The sequence below is a fragment of the Vulpes vulpes genome, chromosome 8 (genome assembly GCF_048418805.1).
Source record: "Vulpes vulpes isolate BD-2025 chromosome 8, VulVul3, whole genome shotgun sequence".
Classification (NCBI taxonomy): domain Eukaryota; kingdom Metazoa; phylum Chordata; class Mammalia; order Carnivora; family Canidae; genus Vulpes; species Vulpes vulpes.
This window is the reverse complement of record NC_132787.1, coordinates 105,224,205-105,245,835: the sequence shown is the minus strand read 5'-3', so window position 1 is coordinate 105,245,835 and position 21,631 is coordinate 105,224,205. Positions and strand designations below refer to the sequence as shown.

At 40.5% G+C, this 21,631-nt stretch overlaps 1 protein-coding gene across 1 annotated transcript in view; it reads right to left on the bottom strand.

The window, feature by feature from the left end:
• The window catches only part of YWHAQ (tyrosine 3-monooxygenase/tryptophan 5-monooxygenase activation protein theta), a 39,856-nt gene extending 18,428 nt beyond the window's left edge, over nt 1-21,428 (bottom strand). The window contains exons 1-2 of the mRNA XM_072767746.1: nt 21,133-21,428; nt 20,364-20,721 (exon numbers count right to left, since the gene is read on the bottom strand). Coding sequence (XP_072623847.1) covers nt 20,364-20,657 — 294 coding nt within the window. The 5' untranslated portion in view covers nt 20,658-20,721; nt 21,133-21,428. The remainder of the gene's footprint in view (nt 1-20,363; nt 20,722-21,132) is intronic.
• Nucleotides 21,429-21,631: the final 203 nt, after the last annotated feature.

Genomic DNA, 21,631 nt, shown 5'->3' with positions numbered 1-21,631 from the left:
ACTTTAACCAAGATCTACAAGCTAATGACTCACAAATTTGCCCCTTGCCTATTTGGGTAATTTACTTTTACAGCTCTGTACCTCAGTTTACTCATCTATCAAACAGTTGATGCCAATCTCTGTTTCTTCACTGGGTTGTCCTGAAGATCAAGTAAGTTAATTCAAATTGCTCAGAATACTGCTTGGTACATAAACGTCAACAACCATACACCACCACATATATCTTTCTCTGACATATCAGACTTAGTGTTCTACATGCACACACATGTGCACACACACAGAAACCCCTGGATGGGCCATTGGGACTTTAAACCCCGTAAGAAAAAATTAAATTTGCCTTGTAAACACAATCTGTTGATTCTCCCCCTGCCTCTACTCCATTTTCTTAGGAAAAGCAAATGCCCTAGTTAGAAACCAGGGTGTCATCCTGATGTTTCCTTTGGCCTTACTCCCCTAGCCCTCTGATATTTAGTCACCCAAACCCGTGAATGTAGTTTTATCCAAGTCAAGATTTCATTTGGAAACCTCAGACAAATAAATAAGCATGGTATACTTTGGGAACATAGATCTCCTCTCTCCTTAACTATAAACCACTGAAGGAAAAGGATTTGTCTAGATTTTATATATAATGCTTTGTATAGCAAATTAATAAAAATGCAAGACTATAATCTGACATAATGGAAGATAAACTTTAAAAATAAGGATGAGTCAGTCAAAAGAACAGAGACGTGGAAAGAGAAAAGAATGAAGAAAACAATCCAATATATAGCCTAAGGAGTATAAATCATAGACAATCAACTCACTGACAAATCCATGCCCTGCTGTGGAGATGATGGCCGTATTGAACAGCAACAGAATTCCTCATTATAAGGCCACATTTACTAAACAATTTCCTGATGATGACTTCATTTCTACGTGAGTCTCTCTGCCTACTGAAAGAGAACATACTGGTCATGCCAACCCAAGTACTGCAATCTGTGCTAGTTATTCCTCACTATAAATTAATAATGTTCTTGGTTTTATACACCAGTCACATGAACTTTTAATTTTTTTTTTTTTTTAATTCCTGAGAGACACACAGAGAGGCAGAGACATAAGCAGAGGATAAAGCAGGCTCAATGTGAGATTTGATCCCAGAACCCCAGGAGCCAAAGGCAGACATTCAACCACTAAGCCACCCAGGTATCCCCAGTCACATGAACTTGATTGTCGGGATCTATCCCTGAAAAAGGGCTCCCCTTCAGTGTGTCTGAGTTCACAAGGCTAAAGGCCATACTCTTATAGTGCACTCGACTGGACGCCTGCGTGGCTCAGTCCATTTTGGGCCAGGTCATGATCCCAAGGTCTTGGGATTGAGCCCCATGTTGCCTGCTTCTCCCTCTCCCCGCCCTGTTCATGCTCTCTCTCTCTCAAATAAATATAATCATTTAGAAAAAAATAAAGTGGACTAAACTCATGCAGGTAGTAATACAGCCCTTCCAGCAGCTCATTCACACTCTCAACCTCTCTGTAGTGTTGTATGGTTGAGTATCCTCATACATTTGTAAATGAGTTTCTACCAAATCTCAAGTGCCTTCAACAGAAATGAATTTATTTCCAAAGCTGTTTCTATACTTATATTCCATATTTCTACTAATTATTACACCATCCTCTTCCCTCTCCTAGCTACCCAAAGCCATCAACATTGCCTTTGACTTTTACTCTCCCTTTCCCATCCTACAATCACCAGATGACAAGCTCAACTGATTCTGCCTCTATAATAGTATGCAGATCCATCTTCTCAGTCTCATTACTACTCCTATTACCCAAGTTAACCATATCATTTCACCTTAATTAATCCAATCACCTAACTGATCTACCAGGCTTTAGGGTTCTTCTTTTTCTAATCCATTTTATACCCTGCTGCCAGATTAACCTTAAATTCCATTCTGGGTATTAATAATCTCCTGCTCAAAAATCCCAATGGCCTGTTAAAGAAAGAATAAATTTATAAGCCTAGCATTCACCATCCTCCAGAATCAGACTCTAACCTACAGCTTCTAACTAATATAAATGGTAACAAGATATTGATCCCCTCTGCCATCACAGCAACAGGATGAAGCTGGGGGAAAAATCCACTTTCCCCAGTATATCATATAAACATAGTTGTGTGCCATAACACAAAAACATTAGGGAAGCACTGTTCTGAGTGACTGATGTCCAATCTTATTTCTATCATCACCATTCCTTCAACAGCAGGAAGAGCATGGAGCAAAAATGAGGTGTCTCCAAAATACCTGAAGCAAAACATACTGGCAATCATTATGTTAGAAGCTGGCAATACAGCAGGTACTGGGGAGAAGGTGAAAAAGCAGAAACACTGAGTAATCTCTAACACTATTAAGAGGAGAGGGTACTTGGGTCCCTGAACACAGTCTTTCAACAGCAAAGCACCTATACAAAGGCTGGATGCAGCAGGTGTCAAACTAGTCATTAAGATCATCCAACTATTGCCTTATGTTGGATTTCTCTGCTCACCAAACAATTTCCAAATGCTAAAATTGGTTCTCCCTGTAAATCTGTCCATAGGCAATAAACACAAGACCATTATTCTCTGATCAATTTATAATCTTGCAGTTCCACTCTCAATGTGCCAGCAAATTAGACATGGAGCCCAAAACACCAATGGGACAAACCCTGGACTGTAAATGTATGCTATTGGTTTTTTTTGTTTTGTTTTGTTTTTTAATTTTTATTTATTTATGATAGTCACAGAGAGAGAGAGAGGGGCAGAGACATAGGCAGAGGGAGAAGCAGGCTCCATGCACCAGGAGCCCGATGTGGGATTCGATCCCGGGTCTCCAGGATCGCGCCCTGGGCCAAAGGCAGGCACTAAACCGCTGCGCCACCCAGGGATCCCCATTGTACGCTATTGTTTTAGTGTTCTGGCACCCTTGCCAAACAAACCAACAAATTCTTCCTTATCCTGATTTTGGTGGTAGTGGGGAAATCCCTGATAAAGTATTAGACCATGATAACAATAGTTGTGTGTGTGTATGTGTTTTAAGATATTATTTATTTATTCATGAGAGACACAGAGAGAGGCGAGACATAGGTGGATGGAGAAGCAGCCTCCTTGCAGGGAGCTTGATGCAGGACTCCACCCAGGATCCCAGGGTTACGACCTGAGCAGATGCTTGGCCTCGGAGCCACCCAGGTGCCCCACAATAGTCAATATTTATTAAAATTAATACAACTCCAGGGCACTCATGAATGTGCATATGCATTCTTGGGAGAAAGAACTGATATTAGTGTTAGGCTAAAAACCACCATATATTCAAACTCTTGAAACATAATTCTAAAAGTAACAAAGACTTAAAACCCAACACTGGTTGGGATATTTGTCAAATTGACAAATCAATATTAATATGATTACTTTGTTATAATGAATTATCATCATGGTTAGAGAATTAATATGGATTTTTTAGACCCAAAGGGATATGTGCCACTGTAGTTACAATAAAAGTAAAAGTAAGTCAAATAAGTCCATACAATCAAGCGGTTATTTTTGCGTGCAAAAGAAAATAAAGAGCTAAAAAGGATAAATTAGAGGGGAAGGGCAGGAAAAAGAATCCAGGGCTCTCACTAAAAAGAGAATAAGTTTAATCTATCTCTCTGCCCCAAATATTTCTAAATTCCTTCTCTTGGTCCATAAGATCTGTAGCCACCACCAACCCATTAGTGGGGAAAAATGATTACCAATGACAGTAGTATTGTTATCAACACCTGCTATAGGACAATGGTGCTTTTTAAGGTGCCAAGATGGCTTTTTGGTGAACACAGCTCACCCCCCCCCTCTGTTCCCCTAAATAATTAGTACTTTAGAAAACTCAAAACCAATAAAATGCTCACATGTAAGAATGTTCACCCTATCTTCCAACTCAGCTACAGAGCTGTTATGACTACAGTGGTAAAGACACATAACAAAGTTTTAGCCTCTAACAAATATCAGGGTGTCTATGAATGGCCATGAGCCAGTATCAAAGAAAATCATGGTCTTTGTACCCTCAATTCACACAAAGCAGCTGAACCAATTCCAGGTATTATTGGAAACAAATGTAATGCCCAGTCCTTTATCTCTGACCTCTGTCTGTTATGTATCTTCATATTTTAGCAGCGGGATACTGAGTGGCCATAATAGCAAAGACAGGAATGTAACACCTTCTGTTCAAGGATTCTCAAACTCTCTGGCCAAGATATACAGGTTTGGAATGACAGTTTAATACATCCAACTGACTAACACTACTTTCCAAATTTGTCAATCTGCATAAAAAACAATTACACACACACAACCACAATATGCCAACATTTACAGATCAGTGCTACCAAAAGAACCAAGGCTAACACCAGTATCTATTTCCTTCCCCTCAGAGAAATTAAAATTTACCGGTATCCAGAAAAAACTCTAGCCACTGATTTGCAAAGTAAAAGAAAAATGGTAGTGAGAAAACAAAGAGTTTTCCTTAAAAGGAAAAAAACCCAAACAAAACAGGAAGTCAATTTTTAAGTTTGGTACTGACAGACATCCTGACACCTAATAGTATGTTCTGATTAAAAACAGGTCAAAACTTCCTTGCTAACTTAGTATATGGGTCAAGTTTTGAGATATCCTAGGAAAACTACTAAAAAAAGATAATAGCATACACTAGAAAAGACACCAGTATACTTTCATATGAACTTTGTCTTCTGTAAGTCTGTAACAGATTGGATTAAGCCATTTCTACATCACAGAAACTATAAATTATTTGCAGACTAATTTTTCCCTCTATGGCTAATCCATGCCATCTACGTTTATCTCTGCGGCCATATATATATATATATATATATATACACTGCTCTAGTCTATGAGGTCTGTTACAGGGCACAAAGGGAAGAACAGAGTCAATAGGAATTTAAGAGACTGTGGTAAGAAGATTATTCTGCATTTGGAACTAAATGGTTTAGTTATATGGCTTACTGATTATATTCAACTAAACTGGGCACAGTACAAAAAATAACTTTGAAAAATATAGTAGTGCTTAAAATATAGAGAGGACAAGAGAAAGATAAAGTCCTTATTCTTACATATCCTTAAAGCTCACCAGTACCGATCTGAATTGGTTACAATTTATTTTAGGGGCAGTTACTTGAGGAACTCAGGACACAGGTAAGCTCCAGACAGTATGAAATTGGGCCTCATTATTAGGCTGGGTAAGAAAGAAAATGCTGTATTAACAATATAACACATTCTTACACAGGGGGAAGAATTGGAGCAAAGGTAAAATTCACAACAGAACTGAAGTAGTTCAGTGTGGCTGAAGCACAGAGGGAAAGAGTGAGAAAGGAGGCTGAAGAGAATGGCTGGGTGGGGGTGTGGGGGGGGAAGGAGGCTAGTGGGTTTCCTAAGTCCTATTCAGGAATCTGGACTCCTTCTAATATGGTAATAGTTGCAAAATTTTAACAATTAGTAATTATTTCCTCCCCCAAGTCTTTTAAAGCAATATTAAGTATATATTTAAAAAGGTAAAAGGGAGCTGCTCCAGTTGAAGAGCATGGTTGTAGAAGGTCCCAATCCTCCCCTATTTTCACACAGAAGAGAATCCAGAGAAAGAAGAGAGGAACTTAGAAGAGTTGGGGTCTGTAAAGGAAGGCTTTATAAAGGAAAGGCAATGGAAACGGAAAGAACACTTTTCTAGAAAAGCTGAATTTGAGTTCACTGCCAATTGGCTATGTAAGTTACATAAATCAATACGCTTCAGTGTTCATACAGGTAAACACGTCTCATTTATTCATAACTGCACATAGAATAGTGCAACGAAATAGATGTTAAAGTATTAATAAGCTATAATTTGTAACTGACTATGGAATGAGTGCCGGGGTACATAATTATCTGCAGGATAGGTGTGACTTTAACACACAGAAATGGTAGAGGGAAGGCTTTACAAGTGAGAAAAGCAGTAAGTAGAGGGATGGAAACAAACTATAGAGTGCTTTGGCCAAACAATTTGGCTGGAGCAAAAGAATGTTAAAGTCACAAGTCTTAAGTGAATCTTTATGCCAAACCATTTTGGATTATTTCAACAAATGGTTCTAGGCAACTAAACAGCCACATGAAAAGAATAAAGGTTGGACCCCTTCCTCCTACCATATATAAAAATTGACTCAAAATGGACCAAAAACCTAATCATAAGACCAAGATGTTGTAACTCTCGATGAAAACAGAAATGCAAATCTTCGTGACTTTGAATTAGGCAATGGTTCCTTACATATTACACCAAGAAGAGCACAAGTAACCTAAGAAAACAAAATTATTTGTGTTTCAAATATTTATCAAAATTAACAACTTTTGTGTTTCAAAGGACACTATCAAGCACATGAAAGACCACCTACAGAATGGGAGAATATATAAGTAAATTATATAACTGATAAAGGTACAGTATTCAGAATATATAAAATACTATTACAACTCAACAACAATCCAGTTAAAAAATGAGCAAGGATTTGAATTGACAATTCTCCCAAAGACAGATAAATGGGCAGAGAGCACATGAAAATATACACAACACCCATTAATCATCTAGAAAATGCAAATCAAAAACACAATGGGATAGTACTTCATACGTACTAGGACTGTTGGCAAGGATGTATATACTTGAAAGTCTAGTGGAAATTTAAAATGGTGCAGCCACTGTGGCACTAGAGCAGTTTCTCAAATGGTTAAACAGTGTTACCGTTATCATACAACCCAGGGGCATAACCAAGAGAAACAAAAACATTGGGGATCCCTGGGTGGCGCAGGGGTTTGGCGCCTGCCTTTGGCCCAGGGCGCGATCCTGGAGACCCGGGATCGAATCCCACATCAGGCTCCCGGTGCATGGAGCCTGCTTCTCCCTCCGCCTGTGTCTCTGCCTCTCTCTCTCTCTCTCTGTGACTATCATAAATAAATAAAAAATTAAAAAAAAAAAAAAGAAACAAAAACATTTGTCCACACAAAAACGTGTACATGGGGAGCCCCTGGCTGGCTCAGTTGGTATAGCATGTGACTCTTCATGTAGAGGTTGTGAGTTTGAGTCTCACATGGGGTATAAAGATTACTTAAAAATAATACCTCAGGGGCATCTGGGTGGCTCAGTCAGTTAAGCCTTAGTTTTGGCTCAGGTCATGATCTCATGAGCCGTGGGATGGACCCCCACATCGGACTCCATGCTCAGGAGGGAGTCTGCTGGAGATTCTCTCTGCCCTTCCCCCCCCACTCATATACTCACTTTCTCTCTAAAATAAACAAATAACATTTTTTAAGAAAAAACTCAAAAAAAGCATACATGAATGCTCACAGTAGCATTATTTGAAATAGTTGAAAGATGAAGTAACCGAAATGTCCATAAACAGAGAACTGGATAAAAAATGTGGGATCCCTGGGTGGCGCAGCGGTTTAGCGCCTGCCTTTGGCCCAGGGCGCGATCCTGGGGACCCGGGATCGAATCCCGCATCGGGCTCCCGGTGCATGGAGCCTGCTTCTCCCTCTGCCTGTGTCTCTGCCTCTCTCTCTCTCTCTCTCTCTGTGACTATCATACATAAATAAATAAAAAAAAAATTAAAAAAAAATAAAAAAAATGTGGTACATCCATACAATGGAATATTATTCAGCCATTAAGAAGTCATGGATGAACCTTTAAGACATTACGCTAAGTCAAAGAAGCCAGATGCAAATGGTCATAGACTGTAGGACTCCATGTGTATGATGAAATGTCCACAATAGGCACATCTACAGAGACAGTCAAACAGTAGTTATTAGGGATGGGGGAAGTGGGACTGAGGGATAACTGCTAATATGCATGGGATTTCTTTCTGTGGTGATGAAAACATTCTGGAATTAGATTGTAGTGTGCTGCACAATTTTGTGAATATACTAAAAACAACTTGAGTTATATGCAATTAAAAGATACATATGGGGACACCTGGCTGGCTCAGTCAGTAGTGTATGAGACTCTGGATCTCTAGATTGTGAGTTCGACCCCCATGCTGGGCATGGAATTTAATTAAAAAAAAAAAAAAGATAAATATGACTGATATTCCAAGTCATTAAATAAAGACAGTGAAAAAAGATAGAAAGCTTCTCTAATAGAGATAGTATCTATAACTAAAACAAATTACTTTGCAAGCATTTCTTTGAAACCAGAGGAAGATTATTAAGTTTCTTTACAGGAAAAAGAGAAAAAAAAGAAATTATCTATATAGCACTCAATACTAGGACTTTAAAATATATGTAAAATATCACTAAAATTGAGTGCCTTGACTTTTTATTTTAGAAAATATTTAAAAACAGAATAACACGGGCAGCCCTGGTGGTGCAGCGGTTTAGCGCCGCCTGCAGCCCAGGGCGTGATCTGGAGACCCTGGATCAAGTCCCACGTCAGGCTTTCTGCATGGAGCCTGCTTCTCCCTCTGCCTGTGTCTCTGCCTCTCTCTCTCTCTCTCTCTCTCTCTCTCTGCATCTCTATGAATAAATAAATAAAATCTTTAAAAAAAAAAACAACAGAATAACAGCACACAAGATCAGATGATCAGAGACCACTTGTTAAATGAAAAACATTCAGAGTTTGAGAGATTAATTTTTAAACTCCATCCACCCCTTTAATCCTATTTTCCCCATAAACTCTCTAATTATAAATTCTACCGCAGGGAAGATAGAACTATATCCTATGGATAAATATTTGTTTTATTTTACTGTTTTTAAATAAGTTCTACGCCCAACATGGGGCATGATCTCATGACCCAAGCAAAAGTTTCATGTTCTACCAATGGAGCCAGCCAGGTACCTCCTATGGAAAAATATTTGAGAACCTATACTTATTTATTTTTTTTTTTTTTAATTTTATTTATTTATGATAGTCACACACAGAGAGAGAGAGAGAGAGGCAGAGACACAGGCAGAGGGAGAAGCAGGCTCCATGCACCGGGAGCCCGATGTGGGATTCGATCCCAGGTCTCCAGGATCGCGCCCTGGGCCAAAGACAGGCGCTAAACCGCTGCGCCACCCAGGGATCCCTTGAGAACCTATACTAACAATTCTTAGCAGGTCCCCCAAAGACTCAACAGATTTGGGGGCTAGATACTCTGCTTTGAAATCTTGAAAGAAAACTGATAGGAAACTAGTTCTATCAATAGCTGAAATAAGCTTTATAAACATCTGCCAGGCCATTTAGATTAAAACTAGAAATTCTCAGAAGTCTGTCTCAAAAATGGATCACTTAAGTGGTTTTTTTTTTTTTTTGACATCCACAGAAAGAGGAACACCAGTCTTTTTCTTCCTAAAAATGTACAGCTGGTTATAAATAACACAGAAGTATAGCCCTCTCTTCTACCTGCTGGGTTATTCAAACTGCACCAGGTTACTCTGGACTATATATTAATTTATTTTATATATATAAAATATATATATTTTATAATTGAGTGGGGGTACTTGAGTGGCTCAGCCAGTTAACTGTCTGCCTTCAGCTTGGGCATGATCCTGGAGTCCCAGGATAGAGTCAGGCTCCCTGCTCAGCGGAGGGCCTCCTTCTCCCTCTCCCTCGCTCAGATAAATAAAATCTTAAAAACAAAACAAAAGATTTTAAGTAATCTCTACATCCAGTTGAGGCTCGAACTCAATCCCCCAGATTGAGGGTTGTATACTCCTCCAACTGAGCCAGCCAGGTGCCTTTTTTTGCACTATTTAAACACAGCAATAAATTAAAGATAAATCATAATAAAAATAATATAAAAATAAATGTCATTTTCTTGACATAGCCTTATCTCTGTGTAAAATAAATGAAATGCAAACTTGGATAAACAAAAGAAATTTGCCAAACAAATAAATACTGCCATTTAAATATTTTTACTCTTAAACTTAGCCATCGAGCCCAGCCAACACACACCACCTCTACCTCCTTCCCCCACCTACTGAAGTTGTTATTCTCCTAATAATTTCTCTAATTAAATGGTCCCCAATTTTTCTTCTACTTCATATCTCTTGGCAGGTATGGGGAAGGAGGAGGAAAAAAAATTTCCTGGGAACCACCAGTAGTTTTATAAAGGCTCCCATCTCAATTTGAAGTCACTATGTAAAACATAGTGCACCATTTCCCATTTTAAATGGCAATCCCTGGATGTTTAAATGTATTAAAAAAAATTAAATGCGGTAAAACCTAATTTACATTAAAAATAACATTCATATAGCGTGATTATATTAACTGGATAATCGATCCTGCCAAACTCTTAAGTTTTTGACATCACCAAGAAACAAATTATCTGGTCTCTGTCATCAGCCTCCAAATAATCTAAAGCATTTTCCGATTAAAGGATGTGTAAACACTTACTGTAACCTTTCTAACCTCTTCAATAGTCCATCAGAATTATGAGAGGACAACACATGCATGGAAGATTTAAAAAATATATTCCTGGGGTGCCTGGCTGGCTCAGATGGTAGAGTGTGCGACTCTTGATCTCAGGGTTGTGGGTTTGAGCCCCACATTGGGTGTAGAGAGTACTTTAAAAAAAACCCTTAAATAAATAAATACAATATTGTTAAACACTTGGAAACAGTACCAAGCTGAAAGATCAGAACACAGCGCGAGCTAACAGCAGGTATCTAACGACGCGAGCTAACAGCAGGTATCTAACACTGTAGTTCTTAAAAGAGCAAAATTTTTCTCATCTGTTTGGTGGAATAAGCAAAATAAGGGGGAAAGTGGGAGTACTAATACTAGACTAATACTAGATGAGAAACACCAGCAAGAGTAACTTGGCCAGTAAAAAGTCTAATCTGAACATCAGTAACATTTTTTTTTTTTAAATATTTTTTTTTAATTTTTATTTATTTATGATAGGCACAGAGAGATAGAGAGAGAGGCAGAGACACAGGCAGAGGGAGAAGCAGGCTCCATGCACCGGGAGCCCGACGTGGGATTCGATCCCGGGTCTCCAGGATCGCGCCCTGGGCCAAAGGCAGGCGCCAAACCGCTGCGCCACCCAGGGATCCCTGAACATCAGTAACATTAATTTAAGCATTTTCATGTCCTTATTTCCCATAGTTACCCGGACATTTAAAAACAGCAATCTAAGATTGTCCTTTAAGAAAAAGCATTTACATTAAGTTTATAGAAATCCTTATAGTTATGTTCTTACTACTTGCACCACTATTTCCCCATTTCTCCAAGTAAAGTCTATGCAAACATACAGGAGAACATTCACAAAGTTGAAAGTCAGTAAACTAAGGATAACATACAAGTTTAGTACTAAATCCAACTGGAGTAAAAGGTCCAGAGGACAGAAAGATCATAGAATACAGGTCATGTGAATAGAACTGTGAAATGGATACTGAAGATCTGTATGAAAAACAAGTTTCACTGAGGTACTTCAACCATGCTGGCTAACATCTAACCTATCTCCAAAAGCTGTGTAACTTTCAAACCTAACTGCACAGGTTTGCAGTTAGCTAAACCTACATATTTCATTCATACTAATTCTGCTTTTGAGTTGGGAATTCATGAGTGAAAAGAGGTATCATCTTAGCCTTACATTACCATTCTCAATATAAGTAAGCAGAAGTCATTCCAACACACCATTCTTTTTTTTTTTTTTTTTTTCCAGGAATAGGGGCTCTTTATTACTCAATTATCTAAAACCGACTTTTCCTTTTTCTTGGTTACCAAGTCTGAGACCCTTCCTGAAATAATTCCTAAAACCTATATTCCTAAAATAATTTAAGGGATGAAGGGATGAAGCAATGAGAAGGGAGGGGAAGGTTTTACAAATTTCATTATCACCATATATGAATGACAACTACTCAGAAAACTGCTCGATCACCCAGTGATGATCATAGTGATGATTATCAAGTTTCAAAGCAGAATCTCCCCAGGGTATTAGTAATTTTCGAAGTGCAGTCTGGGGGCCTTTAGGAGTCCCTCTTCCACTCTTTGGGGAAGGAGCACAAAGTCAAACCATTTTTACAATACTAAGATGCTATTTTGCTTTTTCATGGTCACTCTTAACATGAGTAGGGTTTTCCAGCAGCTCTAAGAGATGTGATACTACAATAGACTTAACAAAGTGATGTCACTATTTGTGATTCCACTTATATGAGGGAGGTCTCTAGAGTAGTCAAATTTAGAGATGGAAAGTAGAATGGTGGTACCCAGAAGAGAAGAATAAAGGAGTTCAGTTGGAGAAGATGAAAAAGTTCTGGAGATGGATGATGGTGATGGTTGCACAAAGTAAACATACTTCATGCCCTAGAACTGTACACTTAAATATCTTTTTTTTTAAGATTTTATTTATTTATTAATGAGAGACAGAGAGAGAGAGAGACAGAGACACAGGCAGAGGGAGAAGCAGGCTCCATCCAGGGAGCCCAACGACATGGGACTCGATCCTGGTCTCCAGGATCATGCCCTGGGGCCAAAGGCAGGCACTAAACCACTGAGCCACCCAGGGATCCCCGGAACTGTACACTTAAAATAGTAAATTTTATGTTAGATATATTCCACCACAATTTTTATTTATTTTATTTTAATTATTCTTAAAGATTTTATTTATTTATTTATTCATGACAGACACAGAGAGAGAAACAGAGATATAGGCAAAGTTAGAGAAGCAGGCTTCCTGCAGGGAACCTGATGTGGGACTCCATCCCTGGACTCTGGGATCACACCCGGAGTGGAAGGCAGATGCTCAACCACTGAGCCACCCAGGCACACATCACAATTTTTAAAACCACACACTATTCTAATGAGTTTATTATTCCAAATGCATTCTAAATGGATTACAAAATTCTCACTTTTAATTTCTAATAATGTAAACACCTACGGGTATAATATACATGAACAAAAGCTTTTGGGTTCCACAATATGTTTAGGTTTGCAAAGATGTCCAGAGTCTAAGAAGTTTGAAAACTACTGCCCTAGCGGTACGGTTGGCTGGCTCAGTTGGTAGAGCATGAGACACTTCATCTTGGGGTAGTGAGTTTGAGCTCCATATTGGACAAAGAGTTTACTAAAAACAAAGACAAAAGACAAAACAAAACAAAACAAAAAAAAAACAAAAAAACAAACAACACTGCCCTAGAGTATTGGTCAATTATGTAAGTCTTCCACTGTACATCATAACTCTATCAATCTAATTAATATTCATCACCAAATAAAAACAAAAGCTCACCTGATGCCAAGTCTATCAGTCCTTTCTGAGGTACTGATACCTTTCCATACATGCTCATACCTTGACATCAGTAAGACCTAGGTTTCAGTTTATCTTGCCATAGGTTTTATTTTTATTTTTTTAAAATTGTATTTATTTACTCATGAGTGTGACACACAGAGAGAGGCAGAGATATAGACAGAGGAAAGGAGTAGGCTCCCTGCAGCATGCCTGATGTGGGACTTGATCCCATGACGCTGGCATCATGTTGTGAGCTTAAGACAGACGCTCAACCACTGAGCCACCCAGGTGTCCCATTCAACCACAGCAGTGTAAAATATCATACCCCTAGTTCACAACAACTACCAACTACAGTGAACATCCCTTCAGTTTCTACATAAACTGAAGACACCAGTATGTGCATCAATAGTTTTCTTTACTTTTGAAACAAAATTTACGTACGATGAAATGCATAAATGTTAGGTGTACATTTGGTGAGTTTTCACATATGCACATACCCGTGGAACTCAAACCCATACCAACATAAAGAACGTTACAATCACCACAGAAAGTTCCCTCCAGTCAAGTCCATCTCTGCCTCCATCCCCACAGAGGCCACTATTCTGACTTTTCACCCACAGACTACTACTGCTTGTTCTAGAATTTCATATAAATAGGATTACATGATGTACTTTTTGGTGAATCTTCCTTTACTTAGCATGTTTTTGAAATTAATCTACCTTGTAGTGTATAGCAACAGTCCACTCATTTTTATTGCTACGTAGTATTCCATTGTATGAGTATACCACAGTTTACCCACTTTACCATTAATGGACTCTTGCCAGTTTTTTGCTCTTAGAATAGAGCTGTTATATAAACATTCTTTTTTAGGTCTTTTTCTGGACTTACATTTTCATTCTTCTTGTGTAAATACCTAGGAGTAGAATTTCTAGGAGGAAAAAACCCTTTTTAATTACAGAAAATTTCAAACATACACAACAGAGCAAATAGTATAATGGATTCCCATTAAAGCCAGCTGCACCTATATTGATTCATGAACTCTCCTGTTTCATTTATGTCTTCACTCATTATTTTGAAGTCCTAGATACCATCACCATCATTTTGTTTTGAAATACTTCAATATGTAAAAAATGTTTTCAAATTTGGTCATATTATTTATCATGAAGCATTTAAGAAACCTTCATCATTGCTTTACCTATGGATTAAGAGTTTAAGTAAAGTAGCAATGGGTGAACTTTAATTTTTCTTCTCTTCCTATCTTTTATTTTTATTTATTTTTTAAAGATTTTATTTATTTATTCATAGAGACACACAGGGAGAGAGAGAGAGAGAGAGAGAGAGAGAGAGGCAGAGACACAGGCAGAGGGAGAAGCAGGCTCCATGCAGAGAGCCTGACGTGGGACTCGATCCAGGGTCTCCAGGATCACGCCCTGAGCTGCAGGCGGTGCTAAACCGCTGTGCCACCGGGGCTGCCTTCTTCCTATCTTTTAAATGATGTCTTCTCTACCACCCCTCCTTATTACCTAGAGTCAACAGGAAAAAGATATATTCTGTTCTTCCTCTGAAAGAACTTAAACACAAAACCTGGTATTGAGAAATATCACCTAAGAACACCAATATGATCAAGCCGATCACCCAGCTGTTAAGCATCCTAAATTAACTAATCCCATGCTATGGTACCATTTTAGAAGTGAAACTGTACATGAGACTTAAAAAAAAAAAAGTCTGGTAACTAGCCCTTTCTGAGAACAAAGGCAGTCCTCATTACCTTCAAAACTGAACAAGGAGGTAAAATTTGAACTCTTCCAGTCACTAGATTTTGGTTATCCTCAAAAACCTATCTGTCTTGGAGAGTATAAGGGGGAAATGGCCATTCTCAACAATTGCTGGTGACAGCGTAAATGCATACAATCTTTTCTGAGGGCTATGTGGAAAAAAGATAAGCCCATCTTTTGATTTGGAAATTTCACTTCCAAGAACTTAACCTAAATAAATCCTAGCATTTAGCATCCAGCAAAGATGTCCTTCCCAGTGTTGCCTGCAATAGAGAAAAACTGTTTACAACCTAAATGTTCAATAGGGCATTAGTATAATTATGCAACATTCAAATAAACACACACCAAGGATTTAAAAGCCCGGAACCACATATGCATATGCACATATGCATAACTGTATATATACATATACACTAGCATATATGGCAGTTATGAATGAGAGAGGAATATTTACTGTTCATCAATTTTAATTACCTATTCCTAATAAATTTCACTATAATTTCAGTTGCATCTTTTTTCTCTGTGCCAAGTTTTTCAAAGAGCAAAGCTTAGAGCTTTGGAGGCAACCATGATGTGCATCCTTGAAAATACAGGACTCAATGATTAAGTTCCAGAAAAGTGAACTACAGAGTCAAAATAGTACACACATGACAGTAACAAGGGAAAAAAAAATGGACTGAAGTCTAGACAAAGGGTTCTGACAAGATGCCAATGTTAATAAAAACCCAAAGAGAGGCCTTATACAATCCAGTACAACTTAATATTGTTCACTTTATTCATGTTCCAGCCCAGTTTCTCAACGCTGGCATTACTGACACTTTGGGCTGGGAAATTCTTTGTTGTTGTGGATCTTCCTGTGCATGATATGATGCTTAGCAGCATTCAGGCCTCTAACTCACCGTATGTTAGTAGCACCCCTCCCTTCCCATTCTTGACAAGCAAAAACTGTCTCCAGAATTTGCTAAATGTCCCCGAGAAGGGGGGTGGTGTGTGTGTGTAAATTCACCCTGGTTGAGAACCACTGATTTAACTTTACACTTGTATGTCTGAATACACAACATTCTAATCCATCTCACTCTTCAAAAACAACTCTTGGCTTCAAGGAGTTAACAATTTAAAGGCAAGAGTCAAGAAGTTTTAGAATTTTATTGCAATATCCTGTGTAAGAGGAGGGCTTCAAAATTATAGACTGGAGTTTTGTCCACTACAGACCTATCTTTCTTCCTTCACAACGTACAGACATAGTGGCTTATACTAAACTGTACAAATTCCTCAAAACAGAGATTCACACTGTAATCTTCAGTCAGCTACCCTGTATTTAGCACTACACAGGTTTTATTTAATCTCATCTGGAGTCCTACCACTTGGGTTCAAGTCCCTGCTCTACCATTTACTAGTTTTGTGATACCGACCAAGTTCTTTAACTTCCTTATGCCTCAGTGCTCTCAACTTTAAAACAGAAATAATACTATCAACTTAACTTTACAGGAACAAAGGGAGTATAAAATGCTTAAAACAGTGCTTAGTGTATAGTAAATGCCCAATAAATATCAGTTATTTGATATTATTTCAACTACAAGCCTATTAAGGCAGGCACCATCATCACCAATTTATAGATGAAGAAACAGGTCAAGAGATTTAAGAAACTTGTCCATGGTCACAAAACTGTAATGCTATGGTGCAATTATTCAAAAAACAGTACCTATGATTCCAGAGCCCATAATTTTTCCATTATGTAAATAAAACTGCATTAAGTATCAAGAGTAACATATCAGTCTTACTTCAAAATAATAACACAAGACACATTTTCAGTAAAAGATTACTTTAGAACTCTTTAACTAAATTCAACCATATTACTGAATTAAAGTCACTTGCTTTTGCACATGCAAAAGAAACAACTTTGTTTCTATATCCCGTTTCAAGTGATTCTTATTTATATACACCTTAGTTTTAGACATTTATATTTTATACCGAAGCAGATTATTAAGATTAGTCTACTAAAAGACCATCAACACCCAAGGATAACATGGGGTTGCCTGTGACAGAAGTTATCATGTATACATTCTCTAAGTGTCTTGTTCTTACTCCAAGGTCACTGACTTCGCAAATGACAGATTTTGTGTTCCCAAGTCTCAGAAGGCTCTAGTGAACCTTTTGGTTTCTTTGATTTGCCCTTACCTCACACCTAAGTTCTTAATGACTCCCATATACCCCAAATATGCTATTTACATTGCCTGGTTGTCATGTAACTTTCTAATCTTTCTTGATTAAACTTTGCTACTCCCAATAAACCAACAACTCATGCATCATCTCCTCCTGAAACCATTTCCGTACTGTTGTTAGTTTTCCAACGTTTCATACACTGTCAATGACACGTTCTTCAACCTGGACTTTAGAGCTGGGAGAATGTCAGAACAGAGGTTGAATGGCTAGGTCCTAGAGAACTTTCTAGTCTCCAAAAATGAGAATGAAAAGAGACTCAAAAACTTAGCCCAACCCTCTGGTTTCACAAATAACACTGACACCAATAACAGGTGAAATCCCTAACCTCTTTAAGATACTATGAAGAGTTTGGTCTTGGCCATTTGGGCCCTCTTACTCTCCTTTGCTCTTACAATTACTCATTTGGATTTAAATTTTTTTTCCTGCCTCCCCAGTTCAGTGTCCTCCTCTCAATAGAGTGATTTTCAAAGTTAAGCGCTGTATATCATGGTCATTTTGAGTAAATAGTCCAAATAGTTTCACCCCAACCTGCTACTCTATAAAGGAGCCAAGAGCTTAAGAATCTCTATTTAGAACTAAAGTTTTGTCTACCCTTCAGGTTACTCTTTTACTAGTCTTCTATATAACAAGTCAGTTTCACTTAATTTCTCCACACCAAATTCACCTTCTTGTTCACCAAAGGAAAAAAGAGGAAATTTCATTTTAGCACCCATGTTCAGAAATCTCATGTTTCACTCTTTTTTCCTCATTATTTTGGTAGACTCTGCATTAAATTACTAACTTATCAATCATCAGACTCTTGCTCACTAGTTTATCACTTCCTCCTCATCTGTCAGTTCAGATTACAAGCTGGTAATTAGCACTCAAATCATGAATTCTAGATGCTGCCACATGTACGCCATTCAAAAACCTTTGATGCCTCCCTGGTCAACCAAATGAAGAAATTTCACTCTGACATTCTCTTAAATGGTTTCTACCTCGCTTTCTTGATTCTCCTCCATCAGAGCTCATTCCAAAAACCACGCTTTTGTAAAGCCTTTCCTGAGGTTTCCGTTTCCTTTGAACCATGCAGCATTTTGTTCATAACCAACTTACGGAAATTATACATTGGGGTATTTCTCACATGCACTCCTTATTACAAATGATTAGAGGAAGAAAATCTATGGTTCTTAGTCTTGTTCCTCCCCATACTGCTTAGCAAAGTGCCATGCACATACCAAAGCTCTCAAATACAGTTGCCAACTTGAAGATGGGCTTTCCTAGGATTTCTTTATAGCCTGGCCATCAAATCTAAATTAGTTACTTAAGCAATTTTGTTTTAAAAAAAAAACAAAAAACAAAAAACTTTACTTACACCCTGGTGTCTCCAACTAATCAAACTAAACTTTATTTCACTTGGTATATAAAAAAAATTGTCCTCATTTCAGGGGTTCTCTCCTATTGAAATGATCTGTATGAAAGTCTAGAACACTTAGTCTCTCTTTCAAGTCACTTGTCAACAAAGCAAAACTCTTTTCTCCTCATGCCATCATAAAAACTAAATTTCTAAGAACCATAAAATAAAACAAATATTCCTTTGACCCAGAGTTCACTTGCTTTTAGAAAACAGGAAAAGCTCTGTGGTAATTCTGAATTGCTGCAAGGTAAGTAACAAAACGCAAAGTAATAACTGAACAGAAAGAGGATGAAACATGCCGTGAGAGCCACCAAACTACTACATATACACACAAAAAAACTTCTCCTTAACATATGGAATTTGTACGAGTCTTCCCTTGATAATAAAGTCTATGTTGTCAATAACCATTACCATATGCTATTTAAGTCTGCCATCACTTTCAAGTTGGGAAATTTCTTGAAGCCAAGTGGCAGCAATTCAGTTCAAAAAGCTTTCAAAGTGCCTCCTCAATGCCAGGCAGGGAGTGGAAGCTAAAGAAACCTATAAATACAACATAAAGTGCACTCTCCGCATTGCCGCTTTACCTCCTATCTCCGTTAGCCATGATTCAGACCAGATCACTCATTCTTTGTAATACAAAACTACCTTCAAGAACTAAAAAAGAGAAAAAATTTCCTGCCGCACCTATCTGATGGGGCAGGGAAAGGAAGGTCGGGAAGGAAAGAGGCATTTTCTCCTCTATTCCTTCCTGAATAATCACCAATCTAGCATGCTTGCCTTTCAAGCCCTCCTAAAACATCAAAATCCAGTAGGCCTTTTGTAAAAGTGGTACTTAAGAATAACACTCCGGGATATGATGATGGCATTTAAAATTTAAGAACTTGTTACCGATCAAAAGATCCAATGCCATGACAAAGCTAAAAATGTTCTCACTAATAAGAGTGAATCAGAGCAGTTACCTACTCCACCCAATAGCCACCCTTGCTAAGACTGGACAGTTTGAAACCTGGAAAGCTTTCTTGCCTGCTCCAGAAACGAATTTGATTTGATACATTAGCGTTTAAGTGTAACTAAACACTTAAAATAGCAAAAAAAAATGTTACCAGATACTGAAATTTATCAGGACACTCTGTCCTTTACATTTATCTGTACCTTTTTCAGTTACAGAACTAGAACTCTCGCACCCCCTCCACTGCCTTTTTTTTTTTTTTTAAGCACGGAAAAGCTCAACGGATACTCTTGCTTGAAAGATGAGCTATCTGTTCAGATTTCTGAAGTACAAATTCCCGTTACTAGCTTTGCGAGGAAAACCTACTCCACGCAGAAGTGTCTCTAACGAAAAGGTGCCTGCACGTTCGTTCGAGAAGGCTGGAGCCTGCGAGCTGATGCCGCACATTTCAAGGCTTCCCAGATCTCAGCCCGCGGACGAAAATGATGCTCAGTCTCGCACAGACCTACTTGGATGTTTCAAAGTTGCACGGTTCGGGAGCAGCCCAGCACCTGGGCAGAGATCTGCTTCCCCACCACCACCACCACCACCACCCCTGGAAAAGCAGCTTTTTGAGTCTCACGAAGCGAAACAACCACATCTCCAACCGTCCACGCGTCCGCAGACAATCAGGCAAGCCCCGGCCCACGTTTCTTTCCCCGTCCCCGTGAAATTCTCAATGAAAGGGCTTTCACACACAAAAGGACCGGCTCCCGCCACCCCTTCCCTCCTGCGCAGCTCGGACGAGCGCGCACGAGCGCGGACTCACCAGCACCGTGGTGCAGATGGACCTCAGCTCGGACTCCACTTTCTCCCGATAGTCCTTAATCAGCTGCAACTTCTTGTCCGAGGTGTCGGTTTTCTGCTCGATGCTCGAGATGACCCGCCAGGCGGACCTGCGGCCCCCGACCACGTTCTTGTAGGCCACCGAGAGCAGGTTGCGCTCCTCGTTGGACAGCTCGGCGCCCTGCTCCGTCACGGCCTTCATGCAGGTGGCCATGTCGTCGTAGCGCTCGGCCTGCTCGGCCAGCTTCGCCTTCTGGATCAGCTCCGTCTTCTCCATGGGGACGCGGAGAGGAGAGCGAGGGCGAGCACCGACCCGGATCGCGAGGAGGCGTGCGGACGGCCTGCGGGCGGGAGGCGGGGGCGGCGCCCTCAGACAATGCGCCCGCCGCCCCGCGCCGCCCGCCCCGCCGCCCCGCCGCCCCTTTTGTCCGTCCCCGCACGCGCCGCCCAGTTGAATTTCCCTCCCCCGCCCACGCTCCCCGCCGGCGCCCGGGAGGCCGAGGGGCGCCCCCCGCGGAGGCGGCCCGCGCGGCTCGGGGGTGGGGGGAGGCAGGGCCGCGCCCGCGCCCGCGCCCGCGCCCGCGCCCGCGCCCGCCCGGCCCAAGATGGAAGCGGCCGTTGGCCCACACCTTGCCGCCAGAGCCGTCCCCGAGGAGCGCGGCGTCGAGGCCGCCCACTCGCGCGGGGCCGGCCTCCCGCCCTGCCCTCGGACCCGGCCACCGGGGACGACCCGAGGCCACCGCGGCGCTCACCTTCACGTCTCCGCGGCCGCGGCGCGAGTCCCACCACTTTGATCCGCTTTGGGCTTTAGCCGAGGACCCTCCCGTCTCAGCCTACCCCGGAGCCGAGGGGCGGGCCGCCGCGCCGCTGCCCTCGCTCCTGTCGCCCAATGACGCGCCGAGCTGCTCCCGGGAGTCCCGCCTCCGGCTCCGCGGCTGGCCAATGAAGGCTGAGCGCGCGGAAGGGGGCAAAGAGGGCGGGGCGGGAGGGGAAGCGGAGGCTAGGAGGGTGGGTCGGCTTGGGCAAGTTCGGTTGGCCGGCAGGCTGCGGCTTCGGCCACGGGGTTTCCTCCAATTAGATCCAGGGTAAAAGGACGTCACTGTTGCCATGGCGATGCTGTTACCAACTCCCCTCAGCCTCGCGCCACCCCCAGCGCTTGTGGGTGCGGCACGGGAGCGGGAGGTTCGCACCACCTCTGCCGCCGTAGCGGCGTCTCCTGCTGCAGCAGCGCTGCAGATCGTGCACTGCATC